Source organism: Lagenorhynchus albirostris, chromosome 1 (assembly GCF_949774975.1).
Source record: "Lagenorhynchus albirostris chromosome 1, mLagAlb1.1, whole genome shotgun sequence".
Lineage (NCBI taxonomy): Eukaryota > Metazoa > Chordata > Mammalia > Artiodactyla > Delphinidae > Lagenorhynchus > Lagenorhynchus albirostris.
The window spans coordinates 54619379-54640425 of NC_083095.1; the positions used below are offsets into that span (position 1 = coordinate 54619379).

General features: G+C 34.1%; 1 protein-coding gene across 1 annotated transcript in view; it reads right to left on the reverse strand.

The window, feature by feature from the left end:
• The window catches only part of FANCM (FA complementation group M), a 51353-nt gene that overhangs the window by 18902 nt on the left and 11404 nt on the right, over positions 1 to 21047 (reverse strand). The window contains exons 6-14 of the mRNA XM_060167592.1: positions 19484 to 19616; positions 18717 to 18842; positions 18119 to 18205; positions 15383 to 15567; positions 11292 to 11498; positions 9560 to 9773; positions 5838 to 5995; positions 4584 to 4739; positions 929 to 2846 (exon numbers count right to left, since the gene is read on the reverse strand). Coding sequence (XP_060023575.1) covers positions 929 to 2846; positions 4584 to 4739; positions 5838 to 5995; positions 9560 to 9773; positions 11292 to 11498; positions 15383 to 15567; positions 18119 to 18205; positions 18717 to 18842; positions 19484 to 19616 — 3184 coding nt within the window. The remainder of the gene's footprint in view (positions 1 to 928; positions 2847 to 4583; positions 4740 to 5837; positions 5996 to 9559; positions 9774 to 11291; positions 11499 to 15382; positions 15568 to 18118; positions 18206 to 18716; positions 18843 to 19483; positions 19617 to 21047) is intronic.

Consider the following 21047-nt stretch of genomic DNA (forward strand, 5'->3'; position numbering starts at 1 on the left):
ATTTCCAGAACTTATTTTAAATAAGTTTTTATCTTAAATAAAACATTCATTAATCATGCCCTTGATGCTAATGAGAACAGATAAGAAAAAGATTTACAAAGGAAATTCTCATTTTACCCTACAACTATTCTTTTTCCTCAGCCATAAAGAATAAAATTCATAAATAGCCTGCTATAATAATCTATACACAAACTAGAGTTGGGTTCTATAACAGGATCTAAAGGATACTTAAATCATTTTAATACTAAACATCTATTTTCTGGGTTTTCTGTAGAATTAAATCACAGAAATCCAAAGATTCCTATAGATCTGCTATGGTCTTATCTCAATCTTCCAAATACAGTCTTATTTCTAAATTTTGCTATATAAATCCTCTACTTTATACTATCCCACCAAAATCTTACACTTTCCTGCTTTCCCTTTGTTTTCACCATTTTATAACATCCAAATTCCCTCCTGATTATTTTCAGCATATCCAAATCATGAATATTCCTGAGGAGCCAAAATGGAAACCTTCCTTTGAAGTCAACATTTCCAATCTAATCCAGTTCAAAATGTTTTCATCTTTTGAACCTCCTAGATGTCTGCCATCTTATTATTCACTTGGTAGTTATTTCCATGTTTTACTGGTATCTGAATGTATATGTCACACATTTGTTTGTGTTTTACAATAAAGGGCTAGAGCCAAATCTTACACTTCTACATTTCACAGTGCCTAGCATAATACCTTTCCTATGGCATACATGCCATAAGTATATGCAGATAAAATAAATACTGGATCAGTAAGCATCAACTTAAGAAAGATATAGTACATCGATTACCTAATTCAATACACCATATACTGAGAAACTACATTTGAAAAATTATAGAATATGATCCAAAGTAATCATTCTAGAAAGATTTGTATTTTATAAAGATGGAATCTTACCTTTAGCAGAATGGCAGGATTGATGCAGATTGATTTGTTCCCTGCTGTTAGCCTTTTCTATAGAAAGTCCCAAATCATCGAAAGTTGAATTCAATGTTTCTTTGAAACTTTGTAGATTTATTTTTCCCTTATTGGAATCTGACTTCCTAGCCATTTCTATTCTCTTCTTAGAAAATAAGTTCGCCGTGTTTGATTGAGAAAGTGGTGTACTCATAACTTTCTCTCTTACTGGCAATGAAAATTGAGAATAACCAGGAGACATAAATTCTTTATTTTTTGTTGCATTCATTGGAAAACATGCAAAAGTTGGACTCCGCTTATCTTCACTTGATGGGTTAGTAATGGTTTCACTCGTAGAACTATCAACATGGTCTCTTGATATTACTGCTTGATTTGAAACATAATTCGCATCATTTATCTCCTTAATGTCTAAACACCCTCCAGATAGATCATCTAAAATTTTATTCTTATTTGTATCTGATGCATGTTCTAGTATTTCATCATCAGTATCTGGACTACAAAATCCTAAATCAAAGGTAACAGAAAATAAATCCTTAGAGCAGTCAAAACCATATTCATCATTCTTCAGTTTTTCCTCATGTACACCTCTCAAATCTTCATGAGATTTACAACTATTCGTATCACCGATAATTTGATCTTGGGGTTCAGAATTATTGCCTAACAAAAGTTCATCAGAAATTAAGAACTGAGAGCCCAGTGCCATTTCACTTAGAGCAGTTTTGTCTGACACACATAAAGATTTGCATTTACTGTTCAAGGGAGGAAGGTTCACATCATTACACTCTGTATTAACATCCTCAAATAATAGCAAACTCTCATCCTGATCAGTATGCAATATTGGGAGGCCACTGTTATCAACATCATGATTCTTTTCTTCAACAAAATACTTTGGAGGGCCAGTGTTTATTTGAATATGATGGTTGGATACTAAATGCTCATTTTTAATATCTTTATGTACTTTATTATAGTAACAGAAGCTTGGTTCAGCAGAAATCTTATCATTAATTGTACCATAAAGGCAACTTTTTTCAGAAGGATGAGTAATAAATTTAAGTGAACTCAATTCTAAATTCTGTTGAGAATTTATAGTTGAATGTGACATCAAACAAGTGGATTTGTCATTTTGTAAACACTCTGTGTAGGGTACAAAAAGCAAGTTCTCAAGTGCAGAACCCTTAGAAATTTCATATTCCAAATTTGAGAGTGCACTAAGAGGCGGAGGAGAATGAGATAAAAATCTCTCTACATTAGCTAGCACCTCTTTTGTTAATGAATGACAATTATAAAATTTGTCATCTGTTCTAGCTATATAAAGCTCATCCTCAAATGGAAAAAATAAGCTAGATGAAAGAGATTTCTCATCACTGAAACTGTTATAACCAGAATCTAAAAATTTTCCAGTAAATGAACTAGTAGATTTATTTGTAAACTGACAATCTGCTAATAATCCACATGACCGATTACCTACATTTTCACTGATAGCACATGTGGCAGCAACTTCATCTGTATCTGATACTCTTTTATCATTTAGTAGGTCTACCTGAAAAATATTTTTAGCAGTAGAACTGCCATCAGTATCTAAAGGCCCCATAACAACCTCCTTATGTTCTTTTTTAGGTTGATCTTTTTTCAGTTCTTTGGAAGCTTTTTTTTTTAGAGAAGCAATTTCAGTTGGTTTGATACGAATTTGTTTAAAAATTTCAGCACATTCTTCATCAGATTCCGTTATTGAGAGTGATTTGCCTTGATTTATATTCTTTGTAAATGAAGATTTCTTGTTACTAGTAAAGATGCCATTGGCAAAAGGATTATATTCATTCCTGGGAGCACTAGATGTTGAGCTAACATCTTCCATTTGTAAATAAGATTTAATTTCCAATTCATAGCTGCATTCTCCCTATAAAGAAGGAAAATGAAAAATTCATAGGAAAACAGAAAAAAAAAATTCTAAAGATGAGTTTTACTCTGCTAAAATATTTTCTAAACAATATTACATTATTCAAATGATCTTTTATACCTTAAAAACTTATTCCAAGTCAAACAAAATAGAAATGACACTACTGCGAAATTATCATAAATTATCTTTTATCAGTTAATATTTTTGTATTCCCAGTACCCAGTACATGAGAGACCCATGATAACTATTTGGAGAAAGTACAAATTAATACATAGAATATGATTATAAACACTTTTTTCACTTCTGACATTTAATTGAACAATTATTCTAATTTTCTAAAAGTAGATATTTAAGAAATTAATATATATAAATGAAAAACACACATATGTATGTTAAATTTACTCTCTTGATGAAGGTAAACTAAGAACAGCTTTTGAAACATCTGAAATAATGGTACCTGTATGTCTTCTAGGCTGTAAGCTAGAATATACTGTTTTTAACAAATTTCCTAAGAACACTTCTAGTGAATTTCCAAGTCTTACTTATCTCTAAATCTAAAACTACAGTCCCCACCATCCCTGACTCATCCTTCCCTCTTGCCCATGAATGCCACTTTAGTCAGGATTCTTCTACTCTTCAGGGACTTAAGCAATTAAGTATTGCTTATTGTATTTGAATAATAAATACAGTAAATATTAATGTGAAAATGTCCGTCTCCCTGCTAGGATATATGCTCCCTATAGAAAGTTTTATCTGACTTCTTCACCAATGTAGCCACAGGGCCTAGAACAAACCATGCCATGTAGAAGGCACTAAATAAATGTGTTACTTTGATGCATAGGCTTTGCTGGGGTCCAAAAATAATTACTTTATTTACATGTATTCATGAACAACAGCTAATAAAAATAGCAGCTACAATCTATTGAGTAATTACTATGTGCCAGTTTCTATTCTAATTGCTTTATGTGTATTAAGCCACTTAATCCTCACAACAATCTTATGAAGAAAGTATTATCATTATCCCCATTTTACAGATAAAACTGAGGCACAAAGAGATTAAGTAACTTACAGATGCACAATTAGTAAGAGGTAAAGTTGGGCTTCTAACCCAGGCATTCTGGATTTCACACTCATAATACGTTCATCATTCTGACTCTCTCAAGGAAGAATAATCAGGAAACTGCTCAAGAAATCACTAAATCTCTAAACTACCACCAGGATAAAAGAGACATACCAAATAACCTATATGATAGAGAACATTTATGCAGATCCCAATCTAACAATAATCCTAAATTAGCTTTACAAACAGTTTATATAAATCATTAAATGGGAATTCCCTGGAGGTCTATTGGTTAGGGCTCAATGCTTTCACTGCTGGGGCCCAGGTTCAATCCCTGGTCAGGGAATTAAGATCCTGCAAGCCATGCAGCATGGCCAAAAAAAAATTTTAAATAAAAGAAAATTTTTTAAAATCATTAAATATATTAAAATTTTACTCTGGTCTATCAATATTCACAGATGACATTCTTCTAACTAGGTCTACTTCTCCTAAGACAGAAAATTAGCTCCTCACTGAGATCACAAGAAGCTATATAGAAAAACAAAAATAGTCTAGCTATGATTATTTATAATAAATACTTGTTTCTTATAATAAAGACTTCAAATTAAGAAGAATAAAGATTAAGTATTCTAGTTTCACTGGCATACCAGCAAGAGAAAGTTACAGTAGAACCCTACCTCTTCATGTCTCATTCCTTCTATCATTTGCATAATGTTTACGAAATGGTGACATCGATCTGAATGGTCGACTTGATATGTAGGTAAAGGATGATCCTGCCACAGTCTCCATTCAGAGAGAGAGAGTTGATGAATTCCAGTGGTTGGTTCTTGAGTCTTGATTAATGATAAATTTAACATAATAAAAACACACATACTCAGATTTCACACACTGATTGAAAAGATACTTAATATACAGATAGCCTACCATAAATAATTTTAATTCATTTAGGTATTTTCAACTAAAATCTCAGGAGAAAAAAGAAAATAATTTTATAAAGTACAAAGATGTCCTTTTAAACACATTTTTAAAATAACTGTTACATGTATTGCTTTTAAAATTAGAAAGAAAACAATAAATGTCATTAAAAATGAAATACACAAATAAATGTTATATGAGTTACTAGTTCGCCATATTCCTGTTTATAAAGTCCCATGCTAAGAGAAAATATTTAAGAAAATGTGTGGCTTCAAAATTACTATTATGCTAGATTTATATTCTATAATCAAATAAAGAGGCAGTCATATAATCTCTCAGTGATACTGATCCCAATTCTTCATGCCTACTGCCATTTCTCACTTTCCCTGTTAGTGAATAAAATACAAATTCTCAAGAGCCATATATTTCTAGCCCTATAAATCTTCCCAAAGGAATCTTCCTTGAGGTTGTTTTTCTAGTTCTCTAGGTTCATATGTAACCTTTGCTCAATTCTCTTGACTTTCATTAAGTTCATCAATAATTTGTTCATAGTAAACAAAATAAACAAATCTAAGATCCAATTTAAAGTTTTACTGTAATTTCAAAACAAAAATTGAAAACAAGTTTGTACAAAGATGCTCATGACAGCCTAATTTTATATTAGTAATATACTGAAAATAATTCTAAAACATGACAGGGAAAGAGCCAAATTATGGTATATTGCAGAGCAACATAACAATCATATAAATTACACCTACACAGACATGTTCATATGCAGAAAGTAATAAGAAAAGTCAGAACTTATGTAAATATATTACAGTCATGTAAAAATATATATACAATAATACAAGAAAATTAGTAGTTTTACCAAATTAGACTTTAATATTCTTTTTTACACTGCTTACATTCTTAATTTTTACATAAGTTGACATTCTGATCATGAACATTCATTCTCTTTACTTCCAAAGCTATTGCACAGTCGCTATAAAAAGCATCTGAAAACATGTTCAACTTACTGGTCTGTTCTCCTCATTCTGTAAAGATAGAAACTGAACTTGAGGCAATGTTATTTCCTTAATTTCATCAGTGTCTCTTAATCTATATCGTCTGTTCCATAATTTAAATTCTTCTTCTGATAAGAACCAATCATTCTTTGAATTACTCTGCCTCATTCCTATAAGTTTAAAAAATAATTGAAAAGAGGTTTAAAAAAATCTGCCAGGCAAACACAAAATCTATGACATCAACTCAAACGCTCTACCTGTTTATGTCTACTCATCTCTGCTAAACCACTGATTCTATACCTTAAAATTAGTGTTCTTCATATAAAAACTCTGGTTATCACTTCCTGCTTCTACATATCTCCTAAACTTCTCTCACCTCTTTGAAAGTACTAGTGCACCCTTCCATCTAGAGCTAACCTTTGGTAATGACTTTATTATCAAAACATCATCAGGCAGCTAGGCTCTCAGTCCTGGTTTCTTTTGCGCTCTCTCCATTTTGTTGTCTAAAACCTGGCAGGAAACAGATAACTCACAGATGAAAACTAGTATCATGATTCTAGCATAACATTATCGGAAAAGTTATCTGAAACTGGTGTGGGGGTGGGGGAGATGCCAAGACTAAAGTCTTAAATGGGGTGGGGGGGGTTGAAAGGGGATAGGAAAGACCTACTGCTTTAAATAATGACATAATAATATACTTTTTAAAAAATGTATCGTAAATTAACCCTTTTTTTAATTTCCATAATCTTTATGAAGGAAAACAATCACCAACATGGAAAGGATAAAAAATACAAACCTATAACTCTGGTCCCAATACAGATGAGGGCAGAAAAAAAAAAAATCAGAAAGACTACTGAATTAGGAATCAGGAAGCTTCTGTCTTAGCTAGTCCCAAATATTATATAGAAAGCTTTTATAAAATAAGGGGTTTGAACTAGGTGATCTCTCAGGTCCCTTTCAGATTTAGCAATCTGAGGCACTAAGGCTTTTGAAGTAGAAAGGTATTCCATTCTCCTAGTCACTTTAAATAAACTCAGACCTCTAAGCCCAAATGAATTATATACTAATACATAGAAGATGACATTCATACACACTATCTTGGCAAGATGAATCACTGACACTTGAAAAATCAGAGAAAACGGAAGAAAAAAGCACAGAAAAATGAACATGAGCTAACATTATCTCAATTTTTAAAAAAGGACAGGTTCTAGACTTTTACCATCCATCCCTAGTAACATTTTATAAACAATCATTAAACATATACATTTATAAAAATAAAATGATCACTAAGAAAAATGTATGCCAACCTAATCAGGTTTTTTAATAAATTCAAGAGAATTCAAAATACATACTATCTTTTCATTTTAACCCAAAATTTAGCAAAGTCTTGTAAAATGACAGGTATATTCCTATTAAGTGGATTTTCATTAGGTTTAATAGGCATATCCAAAAAGCACTGATTAATGGCTCTGAGTTAAGGGAAAGAACATAAACAAATTTAAGTGAGTAAGTCCAAAGCAGGTGCCTAGGAGCGAAAGAACTTTGAAACTTCACGGTAATGAAAACCAGTAGAACAATCAGTTGAACAAAGCTGAGAGGTACTGTCTTCAAATACATAAAGAACTGCCACCTACGTAAACCAAAGATCAAATCCACTCTTTGCGTCTAGAAGCTGTTGGCAAAGAAAGTCGCCTGCCATTTCAGTAAACAAAGGATGATGGGGCCATCAAGCCATCAGCCACTGCAGCTGCCCCCAAGGGGGTTTCAGCATGGAGAAAAACAGGATACTGGCCCCAGATAGTTAAGATGTATATCAAAGGTATAATTTTAATGAGCCCAAACTCTTGCATCTTCCCATACATAAAAAAGCACTAAAATCATTAACTTGAGACATCTGTTTTTTGTGATTAGCAGTAATCTTTTGATGCTCAACTACTAGGGTTCTTTTTCAGCAAAAACTCCTATATATCCTGGCTCCTCCTCTACCTCTTTGGACCAGTCCCTCAGAGCTGTCTGAGAGTCTGCCTTCCTGGGCTACAGTCCTCAGTAATACCCCAAATAAAACATAATTCTCAACTTTTACATTGTGCGTTCTTTTTCAGTTGGCAAAGCCAAAACTAAATCAATGAGCAAAAGGTACAAAGCCAGATTGTTTTTTTCAACAGAGGGACTTCTTCTATATGGACTATTCAACAATGGAATGAACCCTCATAAAAGAATAAGATTTCCATTAACAAAGATGTTCAAGTTGAGGCTGGATATACATTTAACAAGAATGCTACAGAAAACATCCCTACCTTGGTAAGTAATTGGACCAGATGACCCCCAAGATTTCTTCCAAATCTTAGAATATAATTACATGATTTTATGATTCTTTAAAAGCTTACCTTAAAGATTAAATAAAATTTTTTTAAAAAGTTTTTGTTTCTCATTTTTATAGTGCTAACAGTTCCAGATATTTTCTTGATATCACCAAAATCTCTTCAGTTCTTAAGCTAGCACTCTCATTACTATGCTCCCTGGCACCAAAGTATTTTTTTCTTACTGATTCAATATCACCAACAACTTAGTCTAACTTCACCACTATCTGGTGTAACAATAAATTGAAAAAAAAAGTGGGGGGGGATTTCCCTGATGGTCCAGTGGTTAAGAATCCGCCTTCCAATGCAGGGGATGAGGGTTCAATCCCTGGTTGGGGAACTAAGATCCCACATGCCGCAGGGCAACTAAGCCTGCACACCGCAACTACTGAGCCCGTGTGCTCTAAAGCCTGCATGCCACAACTAGAGAGAAGCCTGCACGCTGCAACGAAAGCTCCCACATGCCACAACTAAGACCCTGTGCAGCCAAATAAATAAATAAATATTTTTTAAAAAAGAAAGAATAGTTTTTCCTTTGTAGAGATGGAAATAAACAATTCCCCCTCCCTTTTTCTGGGAGCAATTCCAGAGATACCTAATGTTCCTAAATCCTTTATTTAACCCTTTGATATTTATGCAAATCGTTGTAAAGGCAAAGCAAGCCTCTAGCCAGCTTTCCAACCAGAAATGATTTTCTTAAGGACCTAGGAGCCATCTCTTTGAAATGTAAACATCAAGGAAGATAGTGTCCCTATCTCCCATACACCTGCAGAGTTTAGCCATGGCACCTTTCTCTGAGTTGTCCTTATCTGCTTGTCATAGAGACAGAGAAGTTTTATTATTTCTTTGGATAAAGGCAACTAGCTAACACAAATGGTTACCTCAATTACCAGGTGAATTTGGAATGAATTATGAAAGAACATATAGCAAATGGTGCTGTCCTCTTATATGAGGACAAGTTACTGTTAATCTTAAGAAAATGATGTAAAGGACTGTGACTGCTTGGATGAATAGGGTAGAATTTCTTTCTGTCTTTGTATTACCTCAGTGGATTCCTTACAATGCGCACTGTAATTGGCTTAATGCCTATTCAATAATAAAACTATTTTCTTTCTTTTCCACAATTTGTAAAGAGGATTCTCTGGGCTGATAAGATATTTTTAATTTTCCCAACACTGAGTTTCTTTCATTCTGTACTGCCAGTGTCTCCTTCCCTTTGCCACATTAATCATCTCTTATCCTTCTCAAAGTGAACATCTATAACAGCCTAGAATGTATGCTGAGTTTCTCATAGAAGAAAAATATCAATATGTGACCTGCTAATGAACAACAAGAAGACAAACGCATGTCTCAAATGTGAAAAATTTTATTTACCCTTCCTATAGGAAAAGATAGACGACTTTCGCTGCAAGTTCCGAGAAGGCTTGTCTGGTTCATAGGCACCATGCGTGATGAACATCTTATGTAAGTGTGGATTGATTCCATCAGGAACCATTCGTGGACTTCCTTGGTAAAAATGAAGGACCTGCCTATTACCTGAAATAGCTTTATAAATACTTCTTTTGTTACACTGACTTTGATTATAAGTCTGCAAAAACAAATAAACATCAAATCACATTATTTCTATAATAATCACCAAGCCACGACAAGCAGTTATTATATTAGTCTGAGTTTATTCTAAACAGTAAACTCTGATCCACTTAAATACTTGAAGAATGGAATATCTGTTGTCTTAAATTTGAAGCCTATTCAATTAACTCTTGATGAAAATCATTTCAAAATTCATTATTATAAAAGCTTAACTTAGTAACTATATTGTACAAAGGAAATCTTTTATTAATATCTTGCTATTTTTGATTAAGTCTGATGTTTATATATGTGTCAATTGCTTTTTAAAAAAATACTGTTCTCTTATTTCAGCTTTTACTTCATCTCTCTACGTGTCAATTTTCTTTACTGTATACAACAAGAAAAGCACTAGTACTGCCCTTACAGGGTTGACAGGATTTAAACAAAATAATGCATTTGAAACATTTGCAACACTGTCCAGCACAGAGTAGGTACTCACCAAATGTGGGCCATTATGACTACTTAACAGATAAGAAAACTAACACCTGATATCTAAACTAACAACTAACAACTCACTTAAGGCAACTCACCTTAAGTGAGTTGCCCAGGTAATACAATTAGTTAGAATCCAATTCCACTCAGTGATAATACATAGACTTTTAAAAGCTGCCAGACATTTCATTTATTGGAATCATTTTGTAGATAAACTGGATGTTACATAAGAATATGCTATAATCACATGAAAAGTATTGGGGGGAAAAATTCATTTTTCAGGATGATTTTTAAAGGGTTTATAAAACATTTTAAATCAATTTTTTAAAACTATCACAATTAATGAAAAAATCTTTAATGTAAAACTATTTACTTAGACACAGAAATAGTCCCACTCAGTTACAAAAGTTAGTTAATACTTTAGTGTACATACACAAAATAATATTATGTATTGATACAACATTGTATTTAGGAAGACCTGTTACCCAAGATTACAACAAAGTATGAATATCATTGAAGTCCCTTATCACTTAGAATAGGCATCAGCAAACTTTTCCATAAAGGGCCAGAAAGTAAATATTTTAGGCTTTGCAGGCTACCCATTATCCCTGGTGCATATTCTTGTCCGTTGGTTGGTTGGTTGATTGATTTAGGCAATTCTTTAAAATATAAATAAAACCATTCTCAGCTCACTGTAGTTAAAAAACAAAAAAACAACTAAACACAAAAAGCAGGCCTTAGAAGCACAGGGAAATAGTAACACAAAGTAATACATATTGATTTTTGTATCTATGTGTCTCTAAAATAATACTGAAGTACAAAAATGTGTTTCTTTATATGGATAAAAATATTAAGACTGAATCCAGTCAAAAATTCTCCTAATTACAAGAAAAGAACAGGCAGAATCTAATACAAAGGAAAACAGAAATCAATCACAATTACCTACAGATTGTTTGGCCTTTGAATGTTAACAGATTGATACTTGTCTTTAGGCTCTGTTTCTCAAATTTCAATTGTCAAATTACGTTTCCACATGTCTACTTACCCGTTCTTCTCGTCCTTCAGCAAGGATAACAACAATCCTGCCTTGACGTTTGCGGCCAGTTCTACCCATTCGTTGCACAAGACGAATTGGGCTCTTCTGGGCATCAAAACATATTATAAGATCAACTTCTCCTATATCCAAACCTTCTTCACCAACACAAGTAGAAACCAATGTATTGTAACCACCACTACGAAATTGTTTCACTACCTAAAATTAAAATGATTTAAAAATAACTAGATGCAAGTATAAGAGAGTTGTAGATCAAAGCATACTTTTTCCATTTGTCCCTGAAATGAGATTCAAAATCAGCACCCAAAGTACTATCGAATAGGAAAAGAAGCGGCAAATGGCAATATAAGCCAAAAGACATTCTGGTAAAATGCAAAGGGCAGTCCCAATTTCTTTGCTTTAATAACGGTTATGATTCCAAAAGGTTTTGCTAACAATTTACACACGAATGAGAAACCACAGATACTATTTTTAGCATCACTAAAAGGGGTGTAAAGCAGATAAGTGGCCCAGAGCAATTACTGTTATTTATCATGTCCTAGACCTAAATTTATTGTTAGTAAATTTAACAATAATAGTACGTTTAATAATTAAACTATTGTTAAAGTAAGATTGTTTTATTACTTCTAGAATTCATATTTTAAATAGAAACAGAATCATGGACATAGAGAACAGACTGGTGGTTGCCAAGGGGGAGGGGGCTGGGGGAGGGATGGAGTGGGAGGTTGGGGTTAGCAGATGTAAGCTTTTATATGTAGAATGGATCAACAACAAGGTCCTACTGTACAGCACAGAGAACTATATTCAGTATCCTAGGATAAATCATAATGGAAAAGAATATATAAAAAAGGAATGCATATATATATAACTGAATCACCTTGCTGTACAGCAATTAACACAACATTGTAAATCAACTATACTTCAATAAAAAAATTTTTAATTAAAAAAATAGAATTCATGTTTTACCTTTTATACTATAATTCCAGTGAAGGGTAGCAGAATATGCCACCCCAAAATATGACTGTAGGTGTTTAGAACATGCTGCCCCAACCTATGCTGCTTTGGTATATTGATTATTTTGAGCTGTAGGCACTCGAAAAACAGCAAATGCGGGGAGAGGCTTTCTCTGAACTCCCCTTATCTGTCTAAAAGCAGATCCTCCAGAAGGAACTCAATTGTCATAAATCCCCTCCCCAGGAGTTTCATCAACCAGGGAAAATTGACTCAACAAGACACTGAAAGTCCACACTACATCCAGACAAACTTTATCACAAACTATCATACTGCCCATCTTTTCTTTTAGGGCTCCATTCATCTTCCCTATAAATCATTTACTCTCCCCTGTGCACCCCCCTTCTCTTTCCCCATAAGATGATATTTAAATCTGTATTCTAAGCCACTTCAGGGAGTTACTCATTTTTCCCTCAGTATCTCCTATGCGTACATGAGGTATACATGTTAATAAGCTTCTGTTTGTTTTTCTCTTGTTAATCTTTTATTACAGAGGTCTCAGCTAAGAACTCGTAAGGGTAGAGGAAAAATTTTTTTTCTCCCCTTCACCAGGATTTCTCTCTGATCAAGTTAATGAAACTACATTAGCATGACAATGAGTTAATGAAAAAGTTAACAAATATTTTGAAAAGTTTCCTTAAGCCTTATAAACTTAGTTCTCAACTGCTCTGAGCCTCAGTTTCCTCATTTACATACACACACACACACACACACACACACACACACACACACACACACACATATATACACACACATCAATGTTGCAGGTTTATGGATGGTGGAATAGTAGTAGTGGTGGTAATTAAATAAGATCATGGTCAATAGATAGATAGAGAATAGAAACAAAAATTAAATGATGGTATTCCAGAGGAATCAGTCATACTTTTGACTAATACCTTTATAAATGCCTATTAAAATGTAAGAATGCCTGAACAAAATGGCTAGTATGAAGGACAGTTATCAGACCTCATATCTAAAAAGTAAATTTCAGGAGAAAATTTATACACAAAAAGGAAATATGAACTCTATCAAAGTACAGAAATAGGGCTTCCCTGGTGGCACAGTGGTTGAGAGTCCGCCTGCCAATGCAGGGGACACGGGTTCGTGCCCTGGTCCGGGAAGATCCCACATGCCGCGGAGCGGCTGGGCCTGTGAGCCATGGCCGCTGAGCTTGCGCGTCCGGAGCCTGTGCTCCGCAACGGGAGAGGCCACAACAGTGAGAGGCCCGTGTACCACAAAGAAAAAAGAAAAAAAAAGTATAGAAATAGCTATGGACCCATGACAAAAGACCATAAAGTCGTTTCAAGCTCAAACATTCTACTATTCTATAAGTAATAATAATCATCAGCATTTAAACCTAGGTCTCTCTGACTCTAAAAAGCTATTATCTTAATCCTTAAGCTAGTTCTTTTATTTAAAACAACCACTTTAAAAGTAGGATAATAAATATAAATTTATCATGTTAAATCCTCTTAGAAACCTTTCCAGTAACACTAGTCAAAGAGTTTTCCTTCAATATGGAAAAACAGAATACAGGGAGAACCAGTGGTCATAATTAAAAGTTAAGAATAATTCATTTCCCTTTGTAATCTGTAATGACATTAAGCCAAGGAAAGACTGACCTAACATTACCTGTATGTAACTTAAAACAGTCGTCCTTTTTGTCCTGATCAAAAAAAAGCCCAGAGCTAGAGTTGTAAAAAAAAAATTCTTTAATATAAATAATTAATAGATTAATAAAGGATGTCAAAGAACTTTCTTTTTAGTAGCAGGTACAAGCTAAATTGTTATTTATTTGCCTAGGATTGATATTAATTTCCCTAGAGTTTGAAAAATAAATATGAACCAGAAGTTGTTTAATCAAAGAAAGGAATAAGTGATTAAGTAATTTCCACCAGGACTTCTTATAATCTACTGATCCTACCATTTTTTTGCTGTTTACACTACACTCTAGCTTACAACCCACTCCCTCGCTTCTCTCTCCTCCAATATTCCTAACTAAACTGCAACACTGATTATATCCCACTTTCCACTGGGTCTGTATTTACACAGTTGAATGTGGATGAAGGAAAACACCAACCATGCTGACTGGTTACACTTTAAACTCGTAATATCTCACCTTGAGTGAGCCCTTAGTGCTATCTGAAAATAATCTTATATTTTCCTAATCCATTCACTCTCCCCATTCTCCTCCTCACTCCTCTCTCATCAAACTTCCAACATTTCCTCCCCATCCTCACTCTCAGTTGGTGACATGACAAAAACTGAGCAATCAAAAAAGACTTTCCGGGCTTCCCTGGTGGCGCAGTGGTTGAGAGTCCACCTGCCGATGCAGGCGACACAGGTTCGTGCCCCGGTCTGGGAAGATCCCACATGCCGCGGAGCGGCTGGGCCCCTGAGCCATGGCCGCTGAGCCTGCGTGTCCGGAGCCTGTGCTCCGCAACGGGAGAGGCCACAACAGTGAGAGGCCCACGTACCGCAAAAAAAAAAAAAAAAAAAAAATCTATAGTCTAAAATATCCCCCAAAACATCATAGCACTCAAAAATTTATGATGAATATTCAGAGCATACAGCTACCTTAAATACCACCATGGTTTCCTCTGACCATATTTTTAAGTTAAGATTTTTAGATAACAGAAAAAAGTGTAAGCTTATTATTTGTTTGGAATAACTAAAGTGACTTAAGATAAATAAATAGTAAACACTTCTTGAAGGCTCTACAGTACGATTTCACTTAATGCTTACAATAGCTCTACAGAGTATGTTTACAGATAAGGAAAACTGAGGCACAGGAAGTAAAGAAACTTATAAGTGGAAGAACCAGGATTCCAACCTACATAATATGAATCCAGAGCCTTTCTGCTTAACCATTATACTTTTAAAAAAAATTTCAAAATCCAAAAACACCCACTGTTTTTGGTCTTTCAAAATATGCCTAGTTTTATTTATACATTTACTACAAAATTATCTTTAAGATGTAGCCAACTGACCAGTGAGTTAAAACAAAAAAAGGCGTAAGTGCAAAGCTAATCAATTTTATTTTTATATTCATCATTTCCAAAAATAATTACCTCCAGTTGCTCCTTCTGGGTAAAACCCTTCATGCTTTTCCCTGAGGCATGGCCAACAAAAGTCATTACTCTAATAATTGGCTGATGCTGTAAAAGCATTTCTGCAATTTCTTGAACACTATCTCGAAATGAAGAGAAGATCATAACTCTGGTCTCGTCACATTTCTTGTCAGATGTCTTTTGAGCTATATAACAAAAATACTTTAATTACAACTTCTATAAAAGCATTTAGATGAGAACTAATTCAAAAGACAAACCTGAAACTATATACTAGTGAGTGACAATTCTTTCAAAAAAATAATTTAAGGCATCTTAAATCTTTGCTGGTTTTCCTCCTACCTTTTCTAGTAATCTTAATAAACCTGGCTCCTTATCTCTCATTGGCTGTCATAAAATAAAAAGCTAAACCAAATAAAAATTACCTTTTGACCAGTCCTTCAATTCATGCATGACGCCTGTTATTCCCCTTTACCTTCTAAATCAGAAGCACAGGACTGCAGAGCTCTCACTGATTTTGTATATCTTCCCTTTCCTTTCTGCTCACTAAAGGCACTGTCTTAATCCAGGCCATGGTATTCTGTCTCCAAATTATTGATATGTTCAAATTCCCCAAGGAAACTGCAGAATATACCCAACAGTCAATCACAAAGCTGTTCCCAGTGTCTCTGTGCTTGGGAGGAGTAGAATGCATAAATAAAAACATGATTTTGAGGCTGGACCACTTAGTCTCTGGGTGATGTGTGACCATGGTAGTCATTTAATCTCTTTAAACTTTAGTTTCTTAATATCTAAAATGGATTGAGGTGATGATTAAATGAAACAGTAAATATAAAGTATGTAGACTTGCGTATAGCAATTGGTTAATAATTGCAAGTTGTGTGGAGTTTTTTGTTATTTGCTTTCTTTTGTTTTTTAACCTTGCATGGGTCTTTGACAATCCTTCTTTCTTAAACATGATTTATATTATGTTAATCATCATGTGTGTGCCAGAGACTACACTAAGCATTTTATATTATGAACTCATTTAGTCTTCATAACAACCTTATGAATTAAATGACTTAATAAAGTTAATGTATAATACATAAGGAAAAAGAAGCAGCTGCTGTTGCAAGGAAAATTATTCCAGATAAACCTCCTTTGAATCAGCATAGCATCAAGACTCTACATCTGACCAACTGCAGATCAATAGCTACTTTCAGTGCAAAGCCTGTCTCCTTCAACAGGCCGCAGCCTGCCTTTATATCTTCATTCAATTAAAGCTGCTCTACCAAAGTCATCAATAACTCTATATTGCCAAACTCAGTGGATGCTTTTTAGTTCATCTGACCACACCTCTCAGTAGTATTTAACACAATCCACTCCTTCCTACTGAAATAGTCTCTTCCCTCAGCATCTCTGATAATTCACTTGTCTGGTTTCTTTCTCAATCTTCTTTGTGGCATTTTCCCCTCTGAACTCTAAATGTTGGTATTCTGCAGGACTAATTCCCGGCCCTCTGTCCCTAAACTGTACTGCTGGTGATATGACCACATCCATTCTTGAAACTTTTAATATTGTCTTTATGCTGATAACTCTAAAATTTATTTATATATATGTAAATAGATAAAAATATCCCAGAGCATTCTTCTGAGACCCAGATTCACTTATCCAATGCCTACACATCTCAACTTAGATGTCTCAAAAGCATCCTAATACATTTGCTCTTTCTTCTCCATGTTGTTAGTTTTCTCTTTGTTCATACAGTCATCTGCAAACACACACACACACACACACACACACACACACACACACACACACACACACACACACACACACACACACACACACACACATACTCCTAATGATTTTTTTTCTCATACTCTATGTCCAATCCATCAATAAACGCTGTTGGCTCCAACTTCAAAATATATCTAGAATCTATAACCACTTCTCAGAACCACCTTGCTGCTTGGTACTACTATCTTGGTATAAACTATCATCATCTGTTATCATCTTAGACTATTACAATAGCCTCCTAATTGGCCAACGTCTACGAGAGTGATATTTTAAAAATATAAGTCAGATCACGTCACTCTGCTGCTCCGAATGCCTCTGTAATAGTTTCACAAATCACAAGCATGCACAGAATAAAATCCAAAGTCCTGACATGGCCTACAAACCCTACATGACCTGGCCCCTGGCTGTCTCTCCAACCTCTGCCTACACCACTCATCCTCATTACACTACTCCAGCCAAATTGGTTTGTTTACTGATCCTTAATCTTACCAAGCACCCTACTGCCTCAGGGCCTTTGAATCTGCTATTCTCTCTGCCAGGAATGATCCTCCTACAGAAATCCACAAGGCTTGCTCCCTTACTTCTATCAGGTAACAGCTCAAACATCACCCTACAAAGAGGTCTGCTCTAAAACTATATATAAAATAGCCTCCTTCATGACTCTATTTTCTCACCTAGCTTACTTTTCCCTATCATTATATTATACATTGTTTTATTATCTGCTTCCCTTATACTGCCCCAGGTTGACTTTTCTTTTTCACATAATACCCTATTCTTAACATTTCCACCATTCCCCTGGTGCCTACGCTCCCAAAATTTCTCAGAGCTTTTTTATATTCATTATCCAGAATAATTAAAAGCTCATCTTCTCCATAAGAAATGTTAGCACAAACTAATGAGTCAGAGTTTTAGCTTTCTCAATAACTTTGCCTTGCCTTAAGTCTATTAAATACGACCTACCATTCCACGACTTGAAGTGTTCAACTACAATTTCTTCTAATTTCTTTAATTTTGGATGACTATAGCAGAACTTTTTATCTTCATCTCCTGTAAAAAAACAAAACACAAAAAATTTTTCTGTATTTTTCCATATTCGATTACATTAATGTATTTTAATTACCCTTTCAAATGGATTCATTAAAACTTATTTCTTTTTATTTAAACAGTAAGTAGCATCTGGGTAGCACACAAACCTTACTGTAAAATAAACTGAATTTTTATGAAAATTTCATTCTGAGAAAGACTCCAAATGAGAATCAGCAGCAAAGAGAAGGGAAAAATTCACATTTAGTTAAGCTATAAATTAGTTTTTGGTAGTTCTGAGAATTTTCACTACCAGTAACAACTACTACTAACTTGTATTATATATTTAAAGTTTATGAACTGCTTGAATATATATTTATCCTAAGTTGAAGAATAAGATCTTTTAGCATTTAACAGGTCTATTGCTACAGAAGTATAAGTAGATATAAATAGACATGTGGATCAATGGAGCATAATTTTAAAATTAACCTTGATAAAGAGGAAACAATACAAAAATTTAAAAGAAAAACCAGACCTTTTTTGATAGCAGAAATGCCACTTGCTGAAGTACTACGTGTATGTGCAAACATGCACTCTAGATGATTATAGAGTTTCATGAAGTCCTCATTTCGGCTAAGTTCTTTTTTTGCCCGAGTCATTCCTTCAGAAATTAAGAAAATATTTTTCCAATAAATTTAATAGCAAAACTAATCAAATGTATCATTTATTTAAAAGAAATTAAACTATAGCAATGAATGCAATTTTTCAAATTTAAAAATAAAACCAGCAACTTTTTCCAGTTCCACATTCACATATGTATTAATGAATGGCTTCTTTTCTTCTAGCAATTTATCAAAAGCAAAGAAACATGGGCTGGCACCTTGATCTTGGACTTCCCAGCCTCCAGAACTGTGAGAAATACATGTCCACAGTTTAAGAAAAAAAAGAAGAAGAAGAAGAAGAAAAAGAAAGGAAGGAAGGAGGGAAGGAAGGAAGGAAGAAAAAAGAAAGAAAGAAAGAATTTGTTACATAACTATTTCACTGCTTTTTATTTTATTTATTTATTTATTAAGCTGTGCTGGGTCTTAGTTGCAGCATGTGGGATCTAGTTCCCTGACCAGGGATCAAACCCGGGCCCCCTGCATTGGGGAGGACCACCAAGGAAATCCACTGGACACACAAGGAAGTCCCCTTCACTGCTTTTTAAAATAAAGCACCTTAAGTAATCCAAACGGCTCAATACATATCGTTAACCAAAATAATACACGTCAGCACTTTTAAAAATAATTTCATATAATTTACCTTTAGTTCCATCCATAATTCCACAAAGGAAGAAATATAATGATCTCATTCCCATTTGCTGCAATAATTCATAACCATGATATAAACTAATACAAATAGCAAATTCTCCCTCGATTATGCCTTGTTGCAGTCCCTAGAAAAAACAAGCATGTATCAAATTTACCCAGAGAAAGAAATGAAGATACATGTTCCATGCAGAACTTATTGGTTCTACTGAATGTCCTAAGATGTTGCTATGGAAAGGTGTCAATGTACTTTCCATATACAATCTGCCCCTTTATTTAATTCAACATGAAACTTACATTTTAAAGAGAATAAATGAACGGGGGGATATTTATCATATGCTGTTTTTCTTTGCAGGTAAATTATTAGCAGTATATAGATTTATTTGGTCTTTCAAAACAATTTAATAAGCACCTACTATTTGTCAAGCACTGAGCTAGACATTTGGGATACAAGGGAAAATAAAACAGATACGGGCCTATCCTCACAAATGTTTCTGACATCAGGACAAATATTTAATCAAACTGTTTAACACTAACATTTAACACCAGGTATACATGCCACAGTAACATCTGACAGGGAGCACCAGACACCATTATAAGCACACTACTTATACAAACTTATTTAATCTTAACACCTAGGAGGTAGGTACTATTGTTATGCCCATTTTACATATGTGGAAGCTCATGTAGGTGATAAGTAGCAGAGCCAGTATTTGAACCTAGGAAATTTGGGCCAGTGTGCTTGTGCTTTTAACCACTACTCTCAAGGAAAAGTAAAGTATATATTCCTTTTGTAGGAGCATACAGTCAGTATATCTATACAATAAAATACCTTTAAAAGACCATTGAGAATATATTTTAATTATTTTCCTTTATTAGAGATGCAGACTATTATTTAATACCTTACATTTTTAGTAGCATTAATATCAGTTACACTCATTTTAAATGTTTCCAGGATAGTGATAAATGCTTAAAATAGCACGCTAATTACCTAAAAGGGTAAAACAACGTCTCTGTAAAACATAAACTCTCATCAGTGAGATCAAATTCAACAGGTTTAGATTTATGATTTAAAATTTTAATGAACCTTTAACTCCTAGCAGAAACTTTAAACATTTTATTAAAGTCTAGTATAATACACTGCAATTTCATAGAAAATTCCCTTTGTGGTTTCCCAGATACTATAGAATAAAGTCCATATTTCTAGTATAACATTTAAAGCACTCCCAGGTGGTCACAACCTAGATCATATCTGACTCCCTCAATCCTTTACCTCAGGCAAATTGGTTTTCTCACTGCCTCCTTTATACCTTCATTCAATTGCCTCTGTCCTTTTGCACATGCATTCCCTCTCAGTTCCAAGAATGACTCAGTGCCTTTTCATGCTTGTGAGCATCTCTTTTGACTCTGGACCTAACTTGATGGATATGTTCCTATCCACCTATTTTTTTCCTATAAAGATTAAAAATACAAAGCTTACTGTGATGCTTAATCCAACCTCGGTATGGAGATTTAAGACTAAATGCTATGGGTCTAAAAGTTAGTCAAAATCTACCCTC